The sequence below is a fragment of the Vipera berus genome (assembly GCF_964194415.1).
Source record: "Vipera berus genome assembly, chromosome: 2".
NCBI classification, from domain to species: Eukaryota; Metazoa; Chordata; class Lepidosauria; order Squamata; family Viperidae; genus Vipera; species Vipera berus.
Window position 1 is genome coordinate 49,927,892 of NC_138203.1, and position 24,712 is coordinate 49,952,603.

The window sequence follows — 24,712 nt, forward strand, 5'->3', positions numbered from 1 at the left end:
TTAATATTGACAGAAAAAAGGCGAACCTCTTCCTGAATGTCACTGCTTCGCTGTATTCTTTATTTTTTTTGCTAACCGTGTCTCCATTTGAGGGCCCGAGCCTCCCAATTCCCCAGCATCTTCCTTATCTATACTCTTCTTTTCTTTTAATCCTCCACTTCTCCCCTTGGAATCCAATTGAACTTCTTCCTGGCTTTTGCCTTCTAACTCCTCCTCACTCTCCTGATTGAACTGAGATTCAAAAAATACATGGGCATCCTGTAAGTTATCAATACGATATCTCTTGTCCTGCCACATAAAAGCCAATCCCTCTGGAATCAGCCATCGGTAGCGAATGTCAAATTTCCTAAACTGACTTGTTAGGAAATCATATTTTTTCCTCTGATCTCTCTCTTCTTGGTAGCTGCTTAAGAATAATTACTGATCTTCCTTTAAAGGATATAGTCTTCTCTCTTGCTTTCCTTAGGACCTGCTCCCGCACTGATGTTTTATTCAGTCAGACATGTATCTCTCTCGGGAGTTTGTTTCGACGTGCATAACTAGTGTAAACCCAAAATATGTCATCTATATCCCTCAACATCTCTTGTGGGTTCACCTCAAGCACTCCAGCCAAAATCTCTGTCACAATGGTTTCCAACTGCTCCTCTCGGTCCTCTTCAATGTTTTGTAAACGTAGGAAAAAGGCAGATTTATCTAATTCAAGGGCAATTATTTCATCCTCCAGGCGTTTATTAGCTATCACCAGCCGGTGTTCCATACTTTCCACTTTTACATCTGTCTTATCCATTCTCGTTTCTACCACCTGGATCCGTTCCTCTTGACTCACTACCATTGTCTGCATTTCCTGGAGCTTCGGATGTATACTCCTTATTTCTCCCTTTAAACCTTCCATCTGGTTACCCATCTCAGCCTTCATTTCCCTCTTTAACTCCTCAAATCCTATAGCTGTAGTCTCCTGATTTCTCAACATTAAGTCTTGAAGTGACTTAAACATATCCTGAACTCCCTGTATAGATAAAGTGTCTTTATTCCCTGTCACTGTCTCATCCAGAAATTTGCGAGCTGTCAGGGGTGTAGTTGACGGGGATTGTGTGGGCACAGGCACTATGGTCTTCTTCTTGGCAAAAGTTGTTATGGTCGCCATTTCTGTTATTCTTTGGTGCTCTTCCAAAATAGCCTACACTTACTCAATCTCCAAGACTCCTCCCCAAGCACCTCGTACTCTCAATATTATCCTAATCACCCAATTTCTTCTCTAAGTTTATTAAAGTAGGGGTTAAATATGTTGTTATTATATAAGGCATAAAAAGAAAAATATAGAGAGAATATAGTAAATAGGCCCTATCAATGGCAAAAAAGAAAGAAAATAAGTAATAATATGAATAAGCCAATATTCAAAAAAAGGGGATGTAACCCAGTTCAGTATATTTAAATTCCTTATTCTTCAAGGAAGCGTGGCAGTCCAATTCAGTTCAGTTCAGTTCCTCTTCTCTTCTCTGCTGACAAATGTTACGATGTTAAACCTCCAAGAAAGAAGCAGAAAGAAAAAAACCGATGCCAGATCAAATAGAAAAGGGGGGTCTCCAGGCTGTTATGCATTAACGAATTAACAAATCACCATCCAGATCCCAGATATTTCAAAAGGAGAAAAAAAAACACTTATCAAAATTTAAAGAAAGAGTCTGTCCATCGAAGATGAACACCAAAGAAGTAACTGGAATCCTCAAATCAGCCTGTGAGTCTCTCTAAGGCGGCTATTGTTAAAAGCTTGTATTGTTGTCTGCCGCTTTAATCAATTAAGGCTGGATAATACTTCACGCTGCTCACCTCTCAAATGATCAACAAACGAAGGGGGGGATTCTCATTCTCTTGATATTCACTCTTAACTCTGCCTGGAACGTCAGTAGCTTCCTTCTAAATTGCTGAGTCACAGCTCCAGGGCAGCCATTCTTCAGGTGCCTTCTCTCAATACCGGCACCACGGGAGGATTTCTCACTGCTAAGCAGGGATTTTGCAAGTTCCCTGCAATAATCTTCGCCTGCTGATCCCCAGCTGGCGATGGCTATGTAGAGCCGCACAGTATCGGGAAAACAAGCTGCGATCCGAAGAGATATTCCAGGACCCGCTTGTCTGCTGTGACCTCAGCCCCGGAAGTCCCCAAACAGAATTTTCTTAAACCAGGGGTCAGCAACCTGAAACAGTGAAAGAGCCACTCGGAACCGGTTCCCTCACAAAAGGAAAAACTGGGAGCCGCAAAACGTGTGTGCGCATGTGAGTACATGCGCGCATGCGCAGAACAGGGTTTGACTGAAGAGTGGAGCCAAGGCGAGATATGCACCTACCCTGCATATTTGAATTGATTGGTTGAACTTTTTTAGTCCCACTTTTTTTTTTTTGGACTGTACATGGCAGAGGACTGGGAGCCACAGGAGACGGCTGAAAGAGCCGCATGCGGCTCCGGAGCCGCGGGTTGCAGACCTGTGTCTTAAACTCTTTTGATCCAGCTAGCATCAGCATGGGGTTTTAGCACTTTCGGGATGCAGTGAAGAAGAGCATTTATTTTATGATCAAAAGGAATTTGCTTGCACATTAAGTGTCTCTGCTGTATATGTAAAGTCAGTTGTTTGACTTAGGATCATAGATACAGATTCCTGCCACACACTGACAATACAGTTAAGCAGTTAAAACGGTAAAATGAGCAGCATGAATATTTGTGTTTTTTTATTTCAAAAATTCTGAAAATGGATATTTAGCACAGATCACATCAGTTGTGACTTGCTTTAGGTTAATATGTCACTTAATTTCTTTATAAGTGGGAAGGGAATGTAGGGAAATAAATGGCTGTAACCTTTCTATCAAAAATGGGTTAAAATTAGCATAGTTAGCCTTCTGGAGAGGATGAAGCCTGCCAGATTTTAGTTGCAGTGTCTGTTGCATATGCTACATTTGTTGTCTGGAGGCTCAGCTAATCTCAATGTACACATGTTGTACTTTGACAATAAAGGTTTTATTATTTATTATTATTATTATTATTATTATTATTATTATTATTATTATTATTATTATTATTAATTTATTTATTTTATTATTAAGAGATACTATGCTTTATTTTATTTGCTTTGAACTATGGTGCTGGAGAAGACTCCTGCGAGTCCCTTGGACTGCAAGGAGTTCAAACCGGTCAGTCCTAGAGGAGATCAACCCTGACTGCTCTTTAGAAGGCCAGATCCTGAAGCTAAAACTCAAATACTTTGGCCACCTAATGAGAAGGAAGGACTCACTGGAGAAGAGCCTCATGCTGGGAAAGATCGAGGGCAATAGAAGAAGGGGACGACAGAGAATGAGGTGGCTGGATGGAGTCACTGAAGCAGTAGGCGTGAGCCTAGATGGACTCCAGAAGATGGTAGAGGACAGGAAGGCCTGGAGGAACGTTGTCCATGGGGTCGCTATGGGTTGGACACGACTTCGCAGCTAACAACAACAACATGCTTTATTTGGTTGATTCATTTGGAGTTTCTATAAAAATGGCACCAATGGTACGGTCACTGTTACAAAATATCACTCAGATAAAAGCCATGGAGTTTGTACAAAGGAAATCCATAAATATTTGGAGGATAGATTATCTTCTGCACAATTTGCATTAAAATAACCTATTTATATAGAGAAATACTGTAACTAATGTGTAAGTATTTATTTAGGTATAGCTGTCCCCCCACCCCCCCACCCCCCACCAAACATTTCAGTTGTAAACAGGGCTTTTTTTCTCACAGAACGCTCAGAACGGAGTTCCGGCACCTTTTTTGGATGGAACCTTGTAGGGTAGGCAAGGCGGGTTGTATGACATGTGTGAGTTCCGGCACCTTTTTCTTTTACAAAAAAAGCACTGGTTGTAAATGAAAGTAAATTCATGATAACACTCTCTGGGTAAAAACAAAACCTGCCAATCATAAAGCTACGTTATTTTCCCCTTCCTTCTTCTACTTTCCCCTTTTCGGTATGAAGAGCTAGGAACAGAAAGGTAACCATTTTTGATTGTCAGTCTGACTTTTTTTGACCACTACCTGGCCTGATATCTTTTGAATTGGAAGACTTGGACAGTTGTCTGCTATACTCTGAGCCCCATTTGAGACTTGCTGCTTTCTCTTAAAGTAGCACATTGCTTGAAAGCAGTTTTGGACTAAGATTTTGTTAAAAATAAGCCTGGTAACAGACCATCTTCATTCAATACATATGAACATCTCCTGAAAAATAACAATCATATCTCTTTAATAGAATACTACTGAATTATTTTCAGGAGGTGTTCCAATGCATTAGATTGGATTAGCAATCTACTTTTGCTACTTTCATAATGGGACACAATTCTAACACTAGGAGTTTGTACAGTTTGTAAAAAGTCATAGTTATGGTTCTATGACTATTTTTATGGCAATCATAATGTAAATTACTGCGGTCATTAAGTGAATCAAGTGGTTGTTGAGGAAATCCAGCTTCCCTGATGGAGGTTTTCCAAAAACCAGCAAAACAGGTTGCAAATCGTGATCACATGACCACAGGATGCTACAACCAATTGTAAATAAGAACCAGTTGCCAAGTGCCCGAATTGCTGGTGCCTGATGGTTTTACTGGATGACTGATTAGGAGGAATTGGAAAACTGGATGGAGCATTTGTAGAGAACTTTTCTGTGCCTATGCAGTGGTTGAGTATGTGGTTCTTTAATAACTAAAAGATTATACTTGGTACACATATTTTATTTTGCTCTGTCCTTAGTAAGATACCCATGTAGAGTATGATGATCCTTCTTAATGTTATTTCAAAAACCTTGGTAAACAAATCCAAGTGGTTCTTGGGTTATAATAATAATTGGGATCAGAATTTCTTTCACTAAGCAGTGCGGCTGTAAAGTATGATGCCACATAACTGCTTTGTTTAGCAACAACTGTAGTCCCAGTTGTCACTGTAATCCCAGGTTGTTAAACAGGAAGAGGCAGGAGTCCCAGGCAGATAGGCCAGCAGATGTTGCAGGCAAGCACTAAAGAATGTGGGGAGGTAAAACGGTGGGAACTGGAATGATTTTCTACTTCTTGCCAGCTTTCGTATTGACTTTGCTTGTGGGAAGTTGTCAGGGAACACTGGAAATCACAATCATGCTACTTTCACTTGCTGCAATGTCATCACAACTGTAAGCAGGACACCCAACTATCTAGATTCCAATCATCCATCGGCCACCAACTTGAAGACTGGTCATAAGACCACCTGGTTCAGCACCTTTGTAACTTTGAACAGTTGCTAAGCGAGTGATCATAATTTGAGGACTACCAGTATTCTTTAACTCTCCATTTTGTCAGAACTAAGCAGATATAAAATAGACTTTTTCATGCTGGCTAGAGAATCCTGGGAGTTGGAGTCTGCGTATCTGAAAGTTGTCAAGGTTGGAAAACCCTGATTTAGATCTTCCAGGCTGAACTTCATTTAGCTTTGGGTTAGTTAAAATAGTAATTAGTGGGCCTCTTTTGGGGTACAAGGGGGAATCCTCTTGTCACTCTTTGAAAAACAAAATTGATGCTTTACCTAAAATCTAAAGTAAATTTATTATCTTTTTCAGCTGAGATCGTCAAAGAATAATAGTTATAATAATAGTTGAGAATAAATGTTATTAGCCTATTTGTTCAAAAGAATAGCATTGATGTAGGAGATTTTTATTGTACAAGATTAATAAAAGGAGTTGGTACATCTGTTTTTAAATAAGTGTGTCTGTTCAATTTAGGAACTAAAATGTCATTGGGAACAGAAGCTAAATATATACTCCATTTGACATAGCATCTTAGTCCCAGTGATAATATGTCAGGGTAGTAATTTGTACTTACAGTTAAGTGGACTTGAAAGATAGGCATCTGCATGAATTTGGCAGCACTGAAGAGGTTCAGAGCCTCTTGACCTTCCCCTCTACTGATATTCAGTTTAGCTATTTGGCGAAGCAAACCCAATAATTTGCTCATTAAAAAAATAGCCCAACAACAAAAAGAACATAATTATAACCAATAAGAGATCTGCGGACTGTCCAGTATATTTGCAGAGGGCTCAGTCAACAGTAACGGCAGTTGAAGTCCACACATTGTAAACTCAGGGAATTGGCAGGTTTTTAAGTCAGTGTTCTAAATGTTTGCATGTTACAGTGAGTTTCTAGGACAAGGTTATTTCTTTGTCTCTCTTTCTCTCTCTGCAGAACAAAATGGCTTTGTTAGAGAAGTTAAGATAGAACAGAAAAGTCTGTGAAAGAAAATTTGGCATTGGACCCAAAGGCTTTTCTATAAGAAGAGGAGGTTTCCACAGAGGAAGAGGAGAAGGGTCATTTAAAAAAAACTCTTCCTTGGAAAAGAAACAAATATTTCCTATCACTGAGAATGTGGCTCTAGAGATCTAGCATTTTTGTGCATTTCATAGAAACCATGTTTATTAAGAAATGTTCTGGCTTAATGTCTATGGAGATTCTCAGTCATCCAGATCATGGTGTTGTTTTTTTACAAAGGTGATTTTCAAAAGGCAACTGAACTTTCTTGTTTTTTTCCCCTTGAAAACATTTCACTTCTCATCCAAGAAGCTTCAGTTCTGAAGAAGCTTCTTGGATGAGAAACAAAATATTTTCAAGGCAGGAGCCCTTGCATAGCAGCTGTCAGCAACTACTTAAAACAGCAATGTCTGTTCCTGTTGTTGTGTGACTGCCCTCTGCAGTTGCAGCATAGTTGCAGAATAAGAACATATTTGGATTATGAAGTTGCTGACAGCTCCTCTGCACACACCAATATGCCCTCTGAAGCACTTTTCCCTTCAAGTTAAGAGCCCTAATATCTTAGCATAATTAGCTAGGTATATCCACATACAACCAACTTCACTGTTAGTGAACTGTTATTGGCACATTTTATATAATTAATATCCAATTCATATGTGGCAGAAAGCAATTAGACCCAGACTTTATGGGGTTATATATGTTACCATTTAGGCACAAACTAGTATTGAAATACAAGCAAGGATTTGTAAAACCATAGGACTAGTTCCATAGCTTAATTCTACCAACTTTGTCCTATCAGATTCCCATATATTACAGAGGAGATTATTCTTGAACCTGGGAACAATTATAAAATTAATTTCCAGTTTGGTGTGGTAAAGCACACTTCCCTAAATATTGAAGCTGTTTCAAATGTGATATTGTTAAAACTAAAAGGAGAATTTCTTAAACAAATATAAAGTGATAATTTAAAGAATAAATATACTTTAAAGAATAAATGACAACTTTTGAAGGAGTTTATTGTATATCTTTGTCCCGAAAAATACACAAAAAACTAGTTACACCTCTTCGAAGCTTTTTTCCAGAAAAGAAAGTTTTTACTGGAAGATAAGAATCCCTGAGTAACTCTTATAGTTGCAAAGTTTCCACCATTTATAAAACTTGCAGATTGTTGATAGCAAAACAGTGCAAGTGTGACCATACATTTTTCACCTTGTATGCCTTATTTTGAATGTTATTTTCTAGGTTGTATTTGGTAGGTTATATTTAGGAAATCTTATTTAATCTGGGTGGCTGACCTGGAAGAATAAAGAATTTGAATTTGTGTATCTTTGCTCCCATCTAGTGGTCGTCTGGATTTTAATAGCTCAAATTGGATAGGCTTAAAAATAAATTATATTGTTTTAATAAGACCAGAAAAGAAAGGAGGGAAACAAAAACAAAATAAAAACAGGCTAAAAATAAATGAATTGAATCTGTTGCTTTTCTATTTCTTTGCTGCACAATCTGCTTAAAAGAGTTAAACAAGAAAAATCTCCCTTAAAACCTCTTGAGAAAAGAATTATATCTGTCAAAGACTGCCTTGAGTAAGGAAGGATTAAGTGGCTAAGAATGGAGGGAAGAATAGTTATTATAGGATGATTCTCAATAGACATTTCTGACAATTTGTTGAATGGCCCAAGTGTTATTGACTCAATCATCTCTGCTGTGAGGTCTTATTGATCATATTGTTTCTTTGAGATTTAATGTATCTCACAACTTCTTTTAAAATATTTTAATATTTAAATATTTGTTGCATTAAATCTACTTTAATAATGGGATGTTTTTCTGTTTTTTTGAAAATAGGTAAATTTCTGATTAAGAAAAAAGTTGCATTCACAGTTGCCAAGTAAAAGTCTAACAAATATTTAACAAAATCACAGTTTTTGATTCATTATTTGAGTCAAACGTGAAAATCTGAACAACGCAGGGAAAAATTACAGAAGTATGATTTCTTTTTTCCATTCAAGACTCCAAATGTCAGATTTTGAAGCAAGCATTGTTTTGAGAGAAATCTGTGCTTTGTCTGACAAATATATTACCAACTTAATAATACATCTATCTTTGTCTTTTCATTCAGGGGTGCTACATCTACTGTCTACAGGTGCAGGCAGAAAGGAACTCAAAAGCCTTTTGCTGTCAAAATCTTGAAGAAAACTGTAAGTGTAGCTGTTCCTATTCATGAGTTATTTGTTGCTGAATTTTGCTTCTGAGCAGAGCTACATTAGAATACAAATGTATTAATTTCTCACAGTCTCACCAATGTAGACCCTTAAGCTTCTTTTAATCCAAAATAATAAGGCATATGGGACATTTTATGTTGAATTCAAAACAAACTATTACCCAATAGAACATCTGCCAAACTGTTTGAAATCCACTATAATTCAAAAGAACCAAATTGAGAATTTCAGAATGTTGTGCTGAAACTCCCTGTACAATATATATATTGTACAGGAATGTTGCCAGGATGATTAGGAATGCAAATATATATATATATATATATATATATATATATATATATATATATATATATATATATATATATATATATATATATATATATATATATATATATATATATTTGCATTCCTAATCATCCTGGCAACATTCCTGTCTTCTTTCAGTTTTCACTGCTGATGCCCTTTGTGCTTTTCCCCCAAACAACTGGAACAACTGTATTTTGATCTATGCACAATAGTCCTTGACTTACAGTCAATTGCTTAGTGACCATTCAAAGTTATGAGAGACCCCCAAGAGTACTTTATGACTTTGAAGTGCTAGCATCATCCCCTCCCACCTTTTAGCAATTGGCCCACATTTATTATTTATTTATTTATTAATTCGGTTTATATACCGCCCTACTCCCAAAGGACTCAGGGCGGTTTACAAGGCAAAATTTAAAAACAATACAATATAAAATTAAAATTAAATTAAATTAAGTCTGTTTGCAGTGCATCGTAGTCACATGACCATGATTTACAATGGTTTTGCTGGACACAGATATTTCTAACAAAAAGCAGTCCATAGCGAATAACAACATCCCTTAACAACCATGGCATTTGCTTAACAACTTCTGCAAAAAAGTCATAAAAATAGGTGACCTGCTTTATGACCATCAAAACTTATGGTTGTAATTGCCTGACTCAATTTTGATTGTAAGTCGAGGACTACCTGTATGAACAAACAGCTTTGTTCTAAAGTATGGGTCTTACTGTTATGTAAGGATGGTTCAACAGATCTATTCTAAAAAACAACCTTTAAGAAAGCCTTCCTTAAACTAACATTCTCTTGATGTTTTAAGATTCCACTTCCAGGAGTCACAGCCAACATAGGTGAACCTGTCCTGACGAGGTTTCTTGGAATTTCAGATAGGATTATGTTGTAACAGCATTTAATTGTGACTATATAGTACTCATTAAATGCCTATTAAATTTAAGATTACAATCTATGATATTTGTTGCCCATGGGACCTAATCTCCCATTAAGTAGAAGGTATGCATCAGGCTTCATTATGATTAAAATCCTCTATATGGCTTATAGCCAGGGCTTTTTTTGTCATAGAACGCTCAGAACGGAGTTCCAGCACCTTTTTTGGATGGAACCTTGTAGGGTAGGCAAGGAGGGTTGTATGACATGTGTGAGTTCCGGCACCTTTTTCTTTTACAAAAAAAGCACTGCTTATAGCAATTTATGACACCATTTTCCATTAGAAAAATTCAATTTTAGAGTGACAACCAAAATGAAATAAAACAGATCTAATTCAAAACTGCCATATATTGGTTGCAAAAATGGGCATGCAATATCTTCCAGTGAATAAAATTTATGCTACCAAAAATGATGCAGCATAATATTAAAATTAGAGTTTATAAAAATTGCAAATTTAAACATTTGTAACATGATATCTCTGAAAACTAAGGCAGATGTGATAATGACAAAATGTGAAAACTAAATTAAAGAGAGCTAACTTCTGTTATATTGAATATTGTCAGATACTGTCTCTTACTCTCCTTCCCTTTAGTTGGAATTTTTAGTAGAAGAAAGGAGAATGGAGCTTTGACAATCATAGGCTGAGAAGATCAGGGTATAAACCAATGTTTTGCAAACTTGTCAAATTTAAGATGCATGGGTTTAACTCCCAGAATTCCTAGCCAGTCATATTGGTTGGGAATTTTGCAATTTGAAGTCCATGGTTGAGAAGCACTGGTGTAAATGTGTTCCTCTCAATCTTGTATCATGAGATGAAACAAATCCTTTAAGATAATTTTATCTTCCCTGTCATTCACAATCTACAATTATAAATTGGTATCTGATATCAGTAAGCAATTGGATAAAGAAAAGCTAGTTGAAAATTAATTCAAACAAAACAGGTTTTGCTGGTAAACTGAAATGCAAATCTACGAATAGGGATGCAACCTGCACTAAATGGGGTTACAATCATCGTTTGTGTTTATTTCTATATTCAGCCAGGATTTATATATGTCAACACCCAAGATTTTTGCACATCTCAGACTGCAGAGTTGTACACATTTCTAGAAAATCCTGTTAAGCCAGGATGATACGTTCCTTAATATCTCCTTTGGATCATGGCAGTTATATTATTTGACAGCTTTTGGGAAACATTGAACAATTTCAACCTATCCAATGCTATTATTGAAATTTTTGCCTCAGGCCAGCTATAGTGAGATGTAACTCCTTCATTATAGTATCATCACTGACTGGATGACTTTCCTAGCACAGTGCCCTAAATCCCACACAATTTAGGATCAGGTTTTTGAAATAATATATTTATCTTTTCAATTTTGCACACACTTAATGTCCTTTAGAATAAGCCTTTCTTCCCTCCCTCCCTCCCTCCCTCCTTCCCTCCCTCCCTCCCTCCCTCCCTCCCAACTATTGTAGACATTTTTTGTTAAGAGATCTGGCGGGTTTAACCAGACTTCAGAATTTTCTGGAAAAAATTGCTAGGGTAACTCTCTCTTGTTTTCCATGGTCTGGTAAGCAGTCTCCCTCTGGCATGTAATTTGGCTAGCTGTTGAGTACATTGTAACTGAACGTGTATTCTATTTATTGATATGCTTTTAATGGTATTTTAAATGATTTAATTATTAATTTATTTTATTTTTCTTTAGCACCATATGCATAATTTATGGTGAAAAATAGAGTAATAATTTCAGTAAATAAACTAATAAATTTCATAAAAGTAAATTGTAAATATTGTATATGAGAAAATTGCTGCATTTGTTTCCCTATACTAGGCTCTAAAGAAGACATAGATGTTTTATTCCAAATTTTACATTAGCATTTTACAGCAATCCTTACTGTGAAATTTAGGATGCAATGTTATGTTATAGCCAAGGAACTAAAAGAAATTATGCAGTGATGGTACCTAGTCTGCTTGCTAATTAAAACAAATAAACAAAAAAAAAAACCCTCTGCATTTAAATTAGTTGAAAACCTATGTGTAGACACAGAAATCACATTGATACCTCCCCAAATCAGATCTTAGGTCTGTTTCTCTTGCTTGGTTTCTTATATATACATTATAAGTATTAGCTCAGGCCCCTTTCTTTGTTACTTATCTTTTATTGTTTTTAAAAATATAATTTGAGGTTTCATCATCTGTCCATACATCATTTTATACATGAAATAAGCAACTTTTTAAAGGTGCAAAAAGTGTTTCAAGGACATTTTTGAGGGTTTCTATAATAAAATAGTAATACTGAATAGATTCTTGCAATTACCTGTAACTAAGTTTAAAGTGGTAAATCCACATAAAACAAAATTTTATACCATGCAGCATAACAATGCCCTTCATTCTAAAAACCCAAACTCTTACTTAGTTCTTCTTACTTAGATCTGCATTCCAACTGATTCAGTGGGATTCATAATTAGAAAAGTGAAGTTAATAACACTACCTCTATTTGTGAGTGGAAGAAAGAAAAAAGGTAAAATTGGAGTAACATCTTGTTTCATACAGAGGGAGGACTGAATAGGAAGCAGAAAAGCTGGTCAACTTGGACCATCTTTTCTCAGCAAGTTTCTGGTGCTAAGATTACTAATCATGTTACAAAACAGTTTGTTTCCTCTGTTTTTTTCCACTAAAGCTCTGGAATTAATCTCATTGTTATGGAAAATCCAAATGACACTGTGGAACTTTTACTTGATTCTGTGTGTATGCATGTGCGCATATACACACTTTGTCTAGAGTTTTGAAAATCAATTTAATAAAAAATTAGAGAAACAAACCAAGCAATACGATGAGAAAAAACTATGGTTCATAAGTGCTATTGCTATAACTGAAAAAGTATCTTTTGTTTAGCAACAGAAATACTGCATCTTTGAATCTCCCCTAGCTGATGACATAATCTTAAGAAACCTCACTTGATTCTGAAAATCAGATTTGAGTCAGAGTTGGTTAATACCTGGATAGGAGATTATCAAGAAATACCTGGTCTGTAGACCAGCCTGGGAATTTGAAAAGAAAATCACAGAAGAAAATTAAGGCAATTTCCATATTTTTTTTTAAAGAAAACAGCATTCAGAGAAATTGAATTTGCCTGAAAGAGTAGCAATACCTCTTTGGTTTTAAAGCCTGCTACTGGCTTATTTCATATGTGAGCCATTTCTGTGCATGTAAAAGGTCCTATAAGGTGAGATGGGTGGTTCCATCACAGCTGGACAAATTAATCATCCTCCTTTCTCTCCTTCCATCCTTCCAATAGTCAGAGTTTCGCTGTTCCAAACCGAAGCTTGGGTTAATAAAGCAAGGAAAAGTCAGCTATACAAGTAATGTTTGATTTATGACGAATTCCCCAAAAGGTACTTAGGACCTAGATTGAAGTTCCAATGGCTACTCCCCATGGTCATGTGATTGCACTGTGGAGGCTTGGCAACCAATTTGCACTTGCAGCTGTTTGCAACATCCCGTAGTCACGTGAGCATAATCTATGACTTTTTCTGCTGGAAATCAGCATTTACTTCTGATTTTCAGCAAAAAAAAAAATACCCATAGCGAGCGATGTGCACTCACAGTACATTTAAAAACCACAGTATTTGTCTAACAACCACCACATTCACTTTACAACCTCCATATCCACTTAACAGCAGCATAAAAAAGGTTGTAAAACAAGGTGTTTATGTGATAACCCACTTAATGATTGGCATGACTTACACCCAGACTAAATTATGATAGTAAGTCAAGGACTACTTGTATATACAATATAATAATTGCCTGGACTAATATAATAAGCAATAACTGAATCTAGTTTCTATTACCACTACAGTAAAGCAGAGCTTAGTAGTAATAGCATGAGTGATTATTATTTTGTTCAGAACTGAAATTGTGACTTTAAGTCCTAGTCCCTCTATTAATGAAAGGATTGTTAATACAAGATTTCATTTAAACTCCTGAGATGTTTAATAGTAGTGCCATACTTTTGCCATTTCTAAATTATAATTTCTCCTAAAACCTGAAGTTAAAGAAATGTTGAATTCAGCCTTAAGAAGCAGAAGTATGAAATGCCATTAAAAACCCAAAAACGTAAACATTTCACTTGGTAGTCAGAATGATGAAAAGCTCACTATTAAAAGCCAATTAATTCACAAGTGCATTAAGAATAAAATGGGAAATTAAATATATCTATATCTAAATATAGGGACGCAGTGGCTCAGTGGGTTAGGACGCTGAGCTTGTCGATCGGAAGGTCGGCAGTTTGGCGGGTCGAATCCCGAGTGCCGCGTAACAGAGTGAGCGCCTGTTACTCGTCCCAGCTTCTGCCAACCTAGCAGTTCGAAAGCACGTAAAAAATGCAAGTAGAAAAATAGGGACCACTACGGTGGGAAGGTAACAGCGTTCCGTGCGCCTTTGGCGTCTAGTCATGCCGGCCACATGACCACGGAGATGTCCTCGGACAAGCGCTGGCTCTTCGGCTTTGAAACGGAGATGAGCACCGGCCCCTAGAGTCGGAAACGACTAGCACGCATGTGCGGGGGAACCTTTACCTTTACCTTTATATCTAAATATAGATATTTTAATGGAAAGATGGAAAATAGATGAGAATTAGGAAAGCTTGCTTTAATAAATGTTTAATCAGGATATAATAAAACTTACCAAAGAATCATCTTAACCAAACGATGTATAACACATTCTTTTCACTGATAGCACCAGCAAAATAAGTGCCAATGTGTTCATTAGGCCAAGGTAAAAAGGAGTCCAAAAGCCATTTTCCATTATAGCACTTTGATAATGTGTAAAAAAAATGTTGTTTCAGGAGTTGCCTGCTGAAGAGCTCTGTGCAACTCTAAAGAAGTTATTTGAAGAACAGGTATTGCCTTGTTTATATCTATCATATATAATTTGGGGTAGCTATATATTTTACAATTGGAGAAGCATTGTGGCTTTATACAAGAATTGTGAAATATATTTCTCTGATTTAATATACTGATATAAGTGTAGGAATTTTGATCAATGTTTAGAGCAAATTTTGCAATCACTTTTCTTCTTATCAGTAGATGACAGAACACTCCATTCATTGCAATAAAAGATTTGCCTATGCAAGAACTTAATGCCTATATTCAGGAACACAAAGCTGCAAATCAGCTGTGCTAAAAACAGTCCTGAGCTACACCCCATTCAAGTTTTTGTTAATAAGTTACAGGTTTTGTTACTTGTTTAACTGTTATAAAGAGAACATTCACCCTCCATCTGAAATAATGGACTGTTGATTGTAATTGTGAACCATTCTTTCAGCTACGGTACAAATGCCATGGTCTTTATTTATGTAAACTCTCTGAATGGTAATGTTGCAGCAGTAGTTGGTTAGTAGATTGCAACAGGGGTTACTTGAGTTAATAATCCCAGGGCATGTTTATAGTCCATTTGTCTATGTGATTTTTTTAACAAACGTCAAGGTCTATATGATTTTTTTTAACAAACGTCAAAACTTTAACACATTTCAGTACAGCAGTAATAAGCAGATAATTATGAGCATGACTACTGTATGTAAATACAAACACGTTTATAATTTACTTGTACTCTATTTGGTGGTGATGTGTATACAGCAGAGATTATCTAAGGGAATTTGAGCTTTCTGAACAGAAACAGGCCCTGCTGTGTTTGCAAAGTATGTTGAAGGGATATGTGATTAATATTTACCAAAGTCTATGATATTGTACAGGCACAAGAGTCATTTTAAGTAAAAAGACAATCCCCAAAATGTCTGAAGTTTTAAATAATAGTTTTAAATAATCCGTTTGCCCTTTAAGCATTTATTCCTGTTCTCTTGCTTCAGTCAGTTTATTTGGATTTTGATAGCACAGAAAAGGTCTTACCTTTTCAGAAATGGCAGCCTCTTTTTCCAAAGTTCAAGTAAGTAATATATAAAATGCAGTCTTTGCTTTGCAAAGAGGCTGGCAATCCTGTGTGACATATTAATGATACCAACTACAAATCTAGCTTCCATTCACTAATCTGTACCAAAAAGAAAATCTTGATTTGTGTATACTTTGCTTTTCTCTGTTTCATGGTAAACATTGGTTTTCTTGTATACTCCCCAAATTGCCCAAAATAACTGATAAAGACTTTCTTCATTTCAGATTTAAAACCCACTTCTTGCCCCTCCCTGATTACTCCTACTATTACTTTTATTTTCATGGATTCATTGTCCATACATAGGCTTTAATGATGCAAACGAAAGTGCTTCTAACATTTTCACCATAAGTAAAGTATTAAGATTTATTTGAAAATTATCATGGATTCAATTCTGCGAATTCACAAAAGGATGCTTGATATTGTCTTGTAAACTATTCAGAGAAAGAATATTTTATCAAAATAGTTTTTCTCAAAGTTTATATGCTAACATCAATTTGGGCACTATGTGGATAAACAGTTTTTACATCAATCCTAAATGATAAATAGCATGCCTAACTTTTTTTTGTTTCTTGTATTTTAAAATTTCACTCTACTTTGAAATCTAGTGACAAATTTCAATAACATTTATCAACATTTTCCCAGATATTCCAGAGGCAGATTTACAATTTATTTATTTATTTTACTTAATTATTTTTTTACTTTTACTGTGATTGGTTCCTAAAAATATTGACCAAGAAATTTTCACTAAAACTATTAAATATGTCTAGAATGGTTACAGCAGTCAAATCATTGAAACAATTACTTCCAAAATCTTTTTTTTTCTTTTCCTTTTAACCAGGTAGATAAGAAGATTGTCCGAACAGAAATAGGTGTTCTTCTGCGACTTTCACATCCAAATATTGTAAGTTTGCAAGCCCAGATTTAAAAATGTTACCCTGCATCTTAATTTCCTACTGTGGACATATTTTCCTGTCTTGCTGCACATAAGAGGACCAAAAGAACTCTACATTCTCAAAAGTTTTTAATCTGACCATATTTACTTGTTTATTAGTCTGTTCTGGGAAGCATCAGAGTTCTTGTCCACTTAAAATTATTTCTAGTAGTCTTTCAAGATATTTCAAACACTCTGAAGAATCACTTAAGAAAATAATTTTTAGTGCATGCTTTTTTTTAAATTATGCTTTCCACTGAACCACAAATTGTGAAGTTTTTAATTAGAAAGAGAGGAGGAGAAAAATTGGGGGAAAAATAAAAATTGGAATATAATCAAACTATCAGATACTATGTAAGGTACATCTATTTATATTGTAACCTTATTGTAAATCAGGGGTCTTCAAACTTGGCCAATTTATGATTTGTAGACTTCAACTCCCAGAATTCCTCAGCCAGCATGCCTGGCTGATGAATTTTGGGAGTTGAAGTCCACAAGTCTTAAATTGGCCAAGTTTGAAGACCCCTGTTGTAAATTATATACATACAGGGAAGAAGGGGAAATAGACAATTGCTTACTTTGTTGCTTTTCTCAGATAAAATTGAAGGAGATATTTGAAACCCCCACAGAAATCAGCCTTGTCCTAGAACTGGTAACAGGAGGAGAGCTGTTCGACAGGTATGTGGGGGCTTGTGCATATTGTTGTTATATGTATTGCCCAAATATTATATAATAGAGATTCATTTGGGTTTAATTTTTTGAGAACACAGAGGCTGAAAATGCATTATTTTCTCTGTGACATGTGCTACAGTAGCTGGAATTACATTTTAACAGATCTGAAAATGCTGGTCTTCAGGTCAGTTCCAACTAGCTGGCCAGCCTCTCCATCTTTCCGCCTTTCATAATCCAGTTTAAAACATACTGGTGATACATTTGTGCTGTTTTGACTACTTTCAAATCTAAATGACAGGATACTATGAGCACAGCCAGTTTGTGTGTATGTTTGGCTTGCAAAAAGCCACTTGCTAATTAGCTTTTTCCCATTTAGCAACATTTTAGAAATGACTCTCAACCAATCAGTGCTTGTTTGCCAGTTAATCATCACATAGCTTAGCTCTTCATAGCCAGGGTTCAACACAACATTCTTTTTTAACTTTTCCAGGTGCTTCTGTGCTCACCATGGTAGCAGACCTCCATGCCCTACCAAACCCATAAGGCTGGCATGCCAGTAATTCTGCATGTGGCTGTTTTTTAGTGATTCTAAAATGCCAGCCTGAGAAGGGGAGGGCAGGGAAAGCCAAGAATTAGCTTACTAAGTCCATCTGATAGCTACTTAATTGTTTAGGTGCTTGTAGACTTAATTTTGACTCTACTTACTTGACTTATACATTTTCATTGCCTTTTTCTGTTCTTCTGTTTGTTGTTATTAATTGTGTGTGTGTGTATGTATGTATGTATGTACAGTATGTATATTAAAATCCTTTTAGTTCAGGTAGTCCTTGACTTAGCAACTGTTCAAAGTTATCACAGAATTCCCCAGGGCTACATACAACCTGAATTTGAAGTTCCAATGGCTTCCCTACCATGCATGGTCACATGATAACATTTGGGGCACTTGGCAACCAGCCTGCATTTACAGCCATTTGCAATGTCCCACAGTCCCACAATTACAATTTATGATGTTTTTTCTGCTGGAAACTGATGTTCAGTTCTGGTTTCCAGCAAAAACACCCATTGTGGACAAAGGATTCTCTTAATGATTGCAGTGTTAACTGCTGCAATAAAGGTCGTAATTGGATGTGGTCACATGGTAACCCACTAAACGGCCAGCTCAACTTATGACAATAATTAGAGGTTCAATCATGGCCATAAGTCAAGGATTACTTGTAGGTAAGGTTGGAAATCTAAATCAAGAAAGTTAACATGAATGTCTCCATGAGGTCACTAGGAGCTGAGCTGTTTGCTAGACATTGGTATTTGAACATAGATCTTTTTAATATTTATATCTTATTGTTTTACTAATCTAGGTGAAATGTTAATGTAACTAGTCCATGTAAGATATGCCATTTGCTAAACAATAATAAATAGTTACAATTCTGCATTCTTCTAAGAAAGTAGAGCCTTGTTGGCTGACTGCCATTCTCTAAATGATGACTGATAATTAAATACTAAACATTTCACAAATTATTGAAAAGACATGAACCTCGTCCCTCTGTGTCAAGGATGATTCTCAGTCATCCAGGTCATGGTTGTCCCAAAAGTGCTTTTTCAGGAGGCAACTGGACTTTCTTGTTTTTTCTTTGAAGATGTTTCGCTTCTCATCCAAGAAGCCTCTTCAGCTCTGACTGGATGGTGAGGAATGGAAAGATTTATATTCCTTTCAGACAGCTCGGCCCTCTATATAAGTCAAGTCTCCATGTTGGCTGGGGTATTACAGAGTTGAAGTCCATATATTTGAAAGTTTCCAAGGTTGAGAAACACTGCATTAGAAAAAAAAACAATTAAATTATACCACGTATCTCATATGTTCAACTATTGTGCCTTCCTAGACCCAGGGCTTTTTTTCTCATAGAACGCTCAGAACGGAGTTCCGGCACCTTTTTTGAATGGAACCTTGTAGTGTAGGCAAGGCAGGTTGTATGACATGTGTGAGTTCCGGCACCTTTTTCTTTTACAAAAAAAGCACTGCCTAGACCTATCTGATTTCATTTGTTGACCTGGCCATTAATATTTCTTAAATTGAAAGTTGGCTTCCTTGTACTGAACAATTTATCACATAAAAAAGTTCTAAGCAAAACTTGATTAATCCCTTATTTCTTGGGTATCAATAAGATAAGAAAATGAATACACGGGGAAAGATTTTGGTGACTCCCAAGATGCTTAAATGCTTCTAAAATTGCCAGCTTTCTTTTATTTTGTGTCAAATTTGGAAGCACTTTATAGTAATTGTTGAAGATTGTTATGTTATTTTAATGATAATATGATCACTAGAAATGTGCATGCTTCAAAAATTTGAAAAAAGTAGTTTTGGACCAAGTATAACGTTCAACTCTCTGCTACAGTATGGTATTCATCATTTTTCAAACTTCAGTTGAAAGCTGAAAAACATGCTGTTTTATTTAATCACTTAAGTTATGCCATTCTTAAAGAAGCCACATCTGCTGTAAGCCTGAAAAAAGTTGAACTTTTTAAATAAATAAATGCTGTTCTTGTGAGGAGTCCAAAGTACTAGTAATTGATTTATCACATTTTAATTTACATGGTAGTCTCAAAACAGGCAAATTCCTTGTAAGGTTTAACAAGGAAGTGCTATTACTAAATCACAGCTAACAGCTAGTTAATTTCTTCACTCTTCAAACCATTTACTTTGAAATAGACCCATTGATTTCAGTGTGGCTGCCCCAGAGTAGAAGGTATGAGGACAATTCTTTCAACCAACATCCTGTTCAGTGGAACGTAAACAATAAACATGCTTGGTTCTATGTTGCAAGTTTAACATGCTTGGTTCTATATTGTAAGTTTAACTGCTGCAGTACATACTCAAGCTGAAAAGCATTTTATGCAGTGACTTAGAAACTCTGACTTGCTTTTTGTGAATATAGAATATAACTTAAAAGGCTTGCGATTAAAAACCTGGTTGATTCCATCCATTCTGCCACTTCTACCAGTATGGGTTGTTGTCAGGTAAATTGTTAAATCAGGCTTAAGTTTGTCTGGAGAATTAGTCATATTGCTTTCAGCTTCCTCTAACCATCCTAGTCATATCTCTAGCCCCACTGCACCATATTGCCTCTTTCAAGGTTTCTGACAAGAGGCTGCTTTGTATGGGAAAACCACAATGCCCTTCTTTACTTTAATGGCAATTCTGTGAGTCTGATTCCACAAAATAACAATACATAAGAGTAGCTACATTAAATTTTCTAAATTATGGGTGTCATTCTCTAGACTAGACATCTTATTTTTATAGATGCTTTAAAGCATATTTTTAATATAAATTTATTTTGTTTTCAGAGTTTTTAGATTGATTTCTTGAAGCATCTTCCAAGATGCACAATGGTGCTTATGGGCCAGAGTAAAGTTGTTTTTAGTGAAGAGCATTATCCACCAAGACATGGTAGATTATATTGTTGCTTGATTATTCTGTGATTTATTTCAATAATGTTTGCCTAGAATTGTGGCTGTTCTAGAAATCCCTGAGTTTGAATGGCATATTTTTGTTTCTTTATAGAATTGTGGAAAAAGGATATTACAGCGAGCGAGATGCTGCTGATGCAGTGAAACAAATTCTGGAGGCAGTTGCTGTAAGTTTTACTAGCTTTACAGCCTCAGATTAATATTTCATTAATTGGAAAATAACGTTTTGATCAGTATAGACCACTAAATGAAAGAAAAACTTCTTGATAACAGTCCAAATTCCTATATATTTATCAATCTCAATCAGTGATCAAAAGAACATGGGAGGAGGAAGACCATGAAAAAGCATACTTATTCTACACTTCTTTCACCTCCATACTAACGTTTCTCCTCATAAAGACAAACATCTAAAATATAGAATCAATTCTTGACATAGAATGACTTTTCTTAAGCTGGGAATCTTCCAATGCTCAGAATCCCAGCAGTTGAATGATGCCTGGTTTCTGGAAGGCTGCCCTAGAGGTTCTCTGTGTTGAGGTAGCCCAGGAATGTTCCTGACAGCACCATCTAACTTCTCTGGCTACACTATCTTTAGTTAAAATAAATGCATGCAAAATAAAAGCCCTGTGGAAAATGCAAAGTACTAAAATACATGTACTACCTGCACCAGAACCTGGAAGATAATGGTAACCATGGCGTCATGTGTGTCAAAAGAAAGGCCAACCCATAACCACCCATGATGCTGCATTTTTGGGAAGTGAGGTCATGAGTGACAGAGCAGGCTCTCACAGTCTAGGAATGAGCACAATTGGTACACAATACATAGTGTAGTGGCCCTCCTTGCTATACCTGCCACCTGCTCTTTGATATCCTATCCATCATTACTAGTGCCATTTTTTGTTACTGTGGTAATAAGTGATCTTCCATTTACAGTTGCACATGGTATTGTAGACGTAGTTGTATTTCATTTCAGTTATTCTCATAAAGCAGCCTGTGACCTTTGAAAGATGCCTAATTCATCACACTTTCCAGCTTCTGGTTTTCCAGGTTCAGGAACAGGCGAGACAGGAAACAAAATATACAATTAGAATCTTCTCTCACATCAAAGCTTGATATTAATAAAGACAATAAGGGAGCAGATTAGAAGAGGCTTGGAGTCTACGAACTTATTTGGTCCCTAGAATTAACAACATAGCATCCATGTAGCCATAATGACTTAAGGAAAATGAAGGAGAAATGGGAAGAGAGGGCTGAAGCAAAATGCCAGTATGACTTTAGGATCGTTTTAATAAGATTATTTTTGTTTCAGTTCTCAATACAGTATTTGGATTATTTTATAAATGCATAATATTTGCATCATTTGTGAATTGTAATTGATCAGTGTCATTCCATTTACAGTGTGATTAAAGAATACTCTCTCATTGTTTTCCCCTGCCTTTTGTAGTCTCTGCTCCATTGAGAAACATTACAGGGATTGAAGAAGTGAGGAAAATTGCTAAAAGATTCTTCTATGTTTATACCAATAGAAAAATCCATTAGATCAAATATTCCAACAGACGGGGCAATATAAATGGAACCTAGCTCAATTAATTTTATAGAAAGTAATTCACTGAACTGCACAATATATGCCTATTTTAAACTTATATAAATATTTAGAATAAATGGAATAGTTATCCTGCCATGGAATGTCTCCAACATAAGTTTTATTCTTGATTATTTTTGTCCACTGGTTTTGACTTTCCAAATATAACAAAGATTCTAACACTCTGTCAGAAATTAGTAATTCCATTATTCCTACACTGGCATTGCCAGCAGTGAAAGTTGCTGGGATATTTCATTCAGTGACATTTGAAGGGCCATATGTTCCTCAAGTGTGTGTTCTTTGTAATGGGGATTTAATTATTGTAATTTCAGTCATAGGTAACATCCTGTTCAAACTGAGGCAGTCAGTATGCTGCTAGTCTAATCTGCTTTTTTGAAATCCAGTTTTAGTAGTTATCCATTGGGAATTTAATTTACTTCAGATAAATGAACAGTCTCTTGACAAATGTATTGCTTATATAGCCACCATTCTTGAATGGACCAGGATTTTATGTTTACTACAGGTATGCAAGGCTGAATCTCCTGATCCATTTACTCTGCATCCTGCTTCTAATGGTACTATGCCAGCTCCACTGTGATCTATTGTCACATATGAGCAGGCATCAATAAATTAATAAATTAATTTCCTTTGCATCCCTGCAAATATTATAGCTTCCTTAAGAAGTCTTTCACCCATGAAAGTGAAGAATTGTAGTTCTGAAGGTCTTCCAGTTTGATACACTTGATTTTGTAAAATCTATAAAAAAGAAAGCTTTTATATTTTCACAATGAGCTATTCAGTTCAAATCTAATATTAATGACTATACATTTTACAATTTTTCTTGTATTTTACTTCTTTTATTTGTACTTTGAGTGATTTAGAGCTATTGTATCTAGACTGAATTAAAGCTTGCTAACCACATAGAAATTCTGATTTTTAAAAATGCTAATGCTGTTACTATAGTAAGTTTTACATGCAATTCAACATCACATCATTAGCTTTATAAATTTCCAAGCTTGTGTAATAATACAAAAAAAATAAAAAATTGACAAAGAATTACAACAATTCATATATGGGTATATGTAAATCATCAGTGGAATCTAACAGCTCCATTCTACTTGAGAATTGATATTAACAAAACTGCCATATTATACTAAAATATATGGTTAAATTTCTGGCATTGAATTTCATTAGCTTAGCATTCAGACAAACAGACATCATTAGACACATAGAGAGATAAACCATATTTTCACATCATTCAAAAGAATAAGAAGAAGGAAACTAAAAGGACACTTCCTCTTTATCAGCCAATAGCCCAATTAGCCAGGATTAACATCAGACAAATAATCAGGCAGAAAACAATACTCTAATTTATTTATTAATTAAATTTATAAATCACCCATCACATTGATAACATGAGTCTGGGCAGCTTATATGAGAACCAAAATCAAGGGGATGGATGGGGGTGAGATCTTACCGTGTCAACCACCCACAACAAAGAGTGTATCCATTGGTGGCTTCAAGCTAGCAAACCAAATTGTAAGGTGGGGGCAGGTGTCATCTCACATGGCAAAATGTTCCACACAGTGGGGGCCACAATAGAAAAGGCTCTTCTCAACTTTGCCAGCTAAAATTCCTTTACAGACAGGGCCCACAGCAAGCCCCTTCTCTGGAATGAGCAGGGTAGTCTAATCTCATTGGGGTAAAATGGCTCCTCAGATACCTTGAACCCAAGCCTTAAAGGGCTTTAAAAGTGATGACCAACACCTTGAACTGGACCTGGAAACAAACTGATAACCAATGCACCTCAGCAACAGTGATATTCTGTGTACCACGGTACAGGCCTCCAGAATTGTCTTTGCCGCTGCATTCTGTACCAACTACGGCTTCTGAATACTCTTTAAGGATAGCCCCATATAGAGTATATTGCAGTAATTCTCTGTTGCAGTGGGATATATGTGTGTCTCTGTTCTCTCTGTCTAAGATTACAGGTAATCTTACAAATACAATTTACTTACAAATACAATTGGGACCAGAACGTCTATCGCTAAGTGAGGTGGTCATTAAATGAATCACACCTGATGTTATGACCTTTTTTGCTGCAGTCAATAAACAAATCTCCACGATTGTTAAGTGAATTCTGAGTAGTTGAGCAAATCCAGCTTTTCCCATTGGCTTTGCTTGTTGGAAACCATTCAAAAAGGTAACAAATGAAGATCATGTGACCCTGGGTTGCTGCAACCACTATAAATACATGCCAGTTGCCAAGTGCCTGAACTTTGAACATGTGGCTGCAGAGAAGCTGCAGTAGTTGTAAGTGTGAGGGCTGTTTATAAGTCACTTTTTTCAACGACGTTGTATAACTTCAAATG

The 24,712-nt window shown here is 36.0% G+C and overlaps 1 protein-coding gene across 2 annotated transcripts in view; it reads left to right on the forward strand.

Annotated features, from left to right (window-relative positions):
- The window catches only part of CAMK4 (calcium/calmodulin dependent protein kinase IV), an 81,764-nt gene that overhangs the window by 34,462 nt on the left and 22,590 nt on the right, over nt 1-24,712 (forward strand). The window contains exons 2-6 of one of the 2 annotated variants that reach the window (XM_081316236.1): nt 8,404-8,482; nt 14,594-14,647; nt 16,532-16,594; nt 17,220-17,302; nt 20,853-20,925. In XM_081316236.1, coding sequence (XP_081172362.1) covers nt 8,404-8,482; nt 14,594-14,647; nt 16,532-16,594; nt 17,220-17,302; nt 20,853-20,925 — 352 coding nt within the window. The remainder of the gene's footprint in view (nt 1-8,403; nt 8,483-14,593; nt 14,648-16,531; nt 16,595-17,219; nt 17,303-20,852; nt 20,926-24,712) is intronic. The other variant, XM_081316237.1, reaches the window with a different exon arrangement.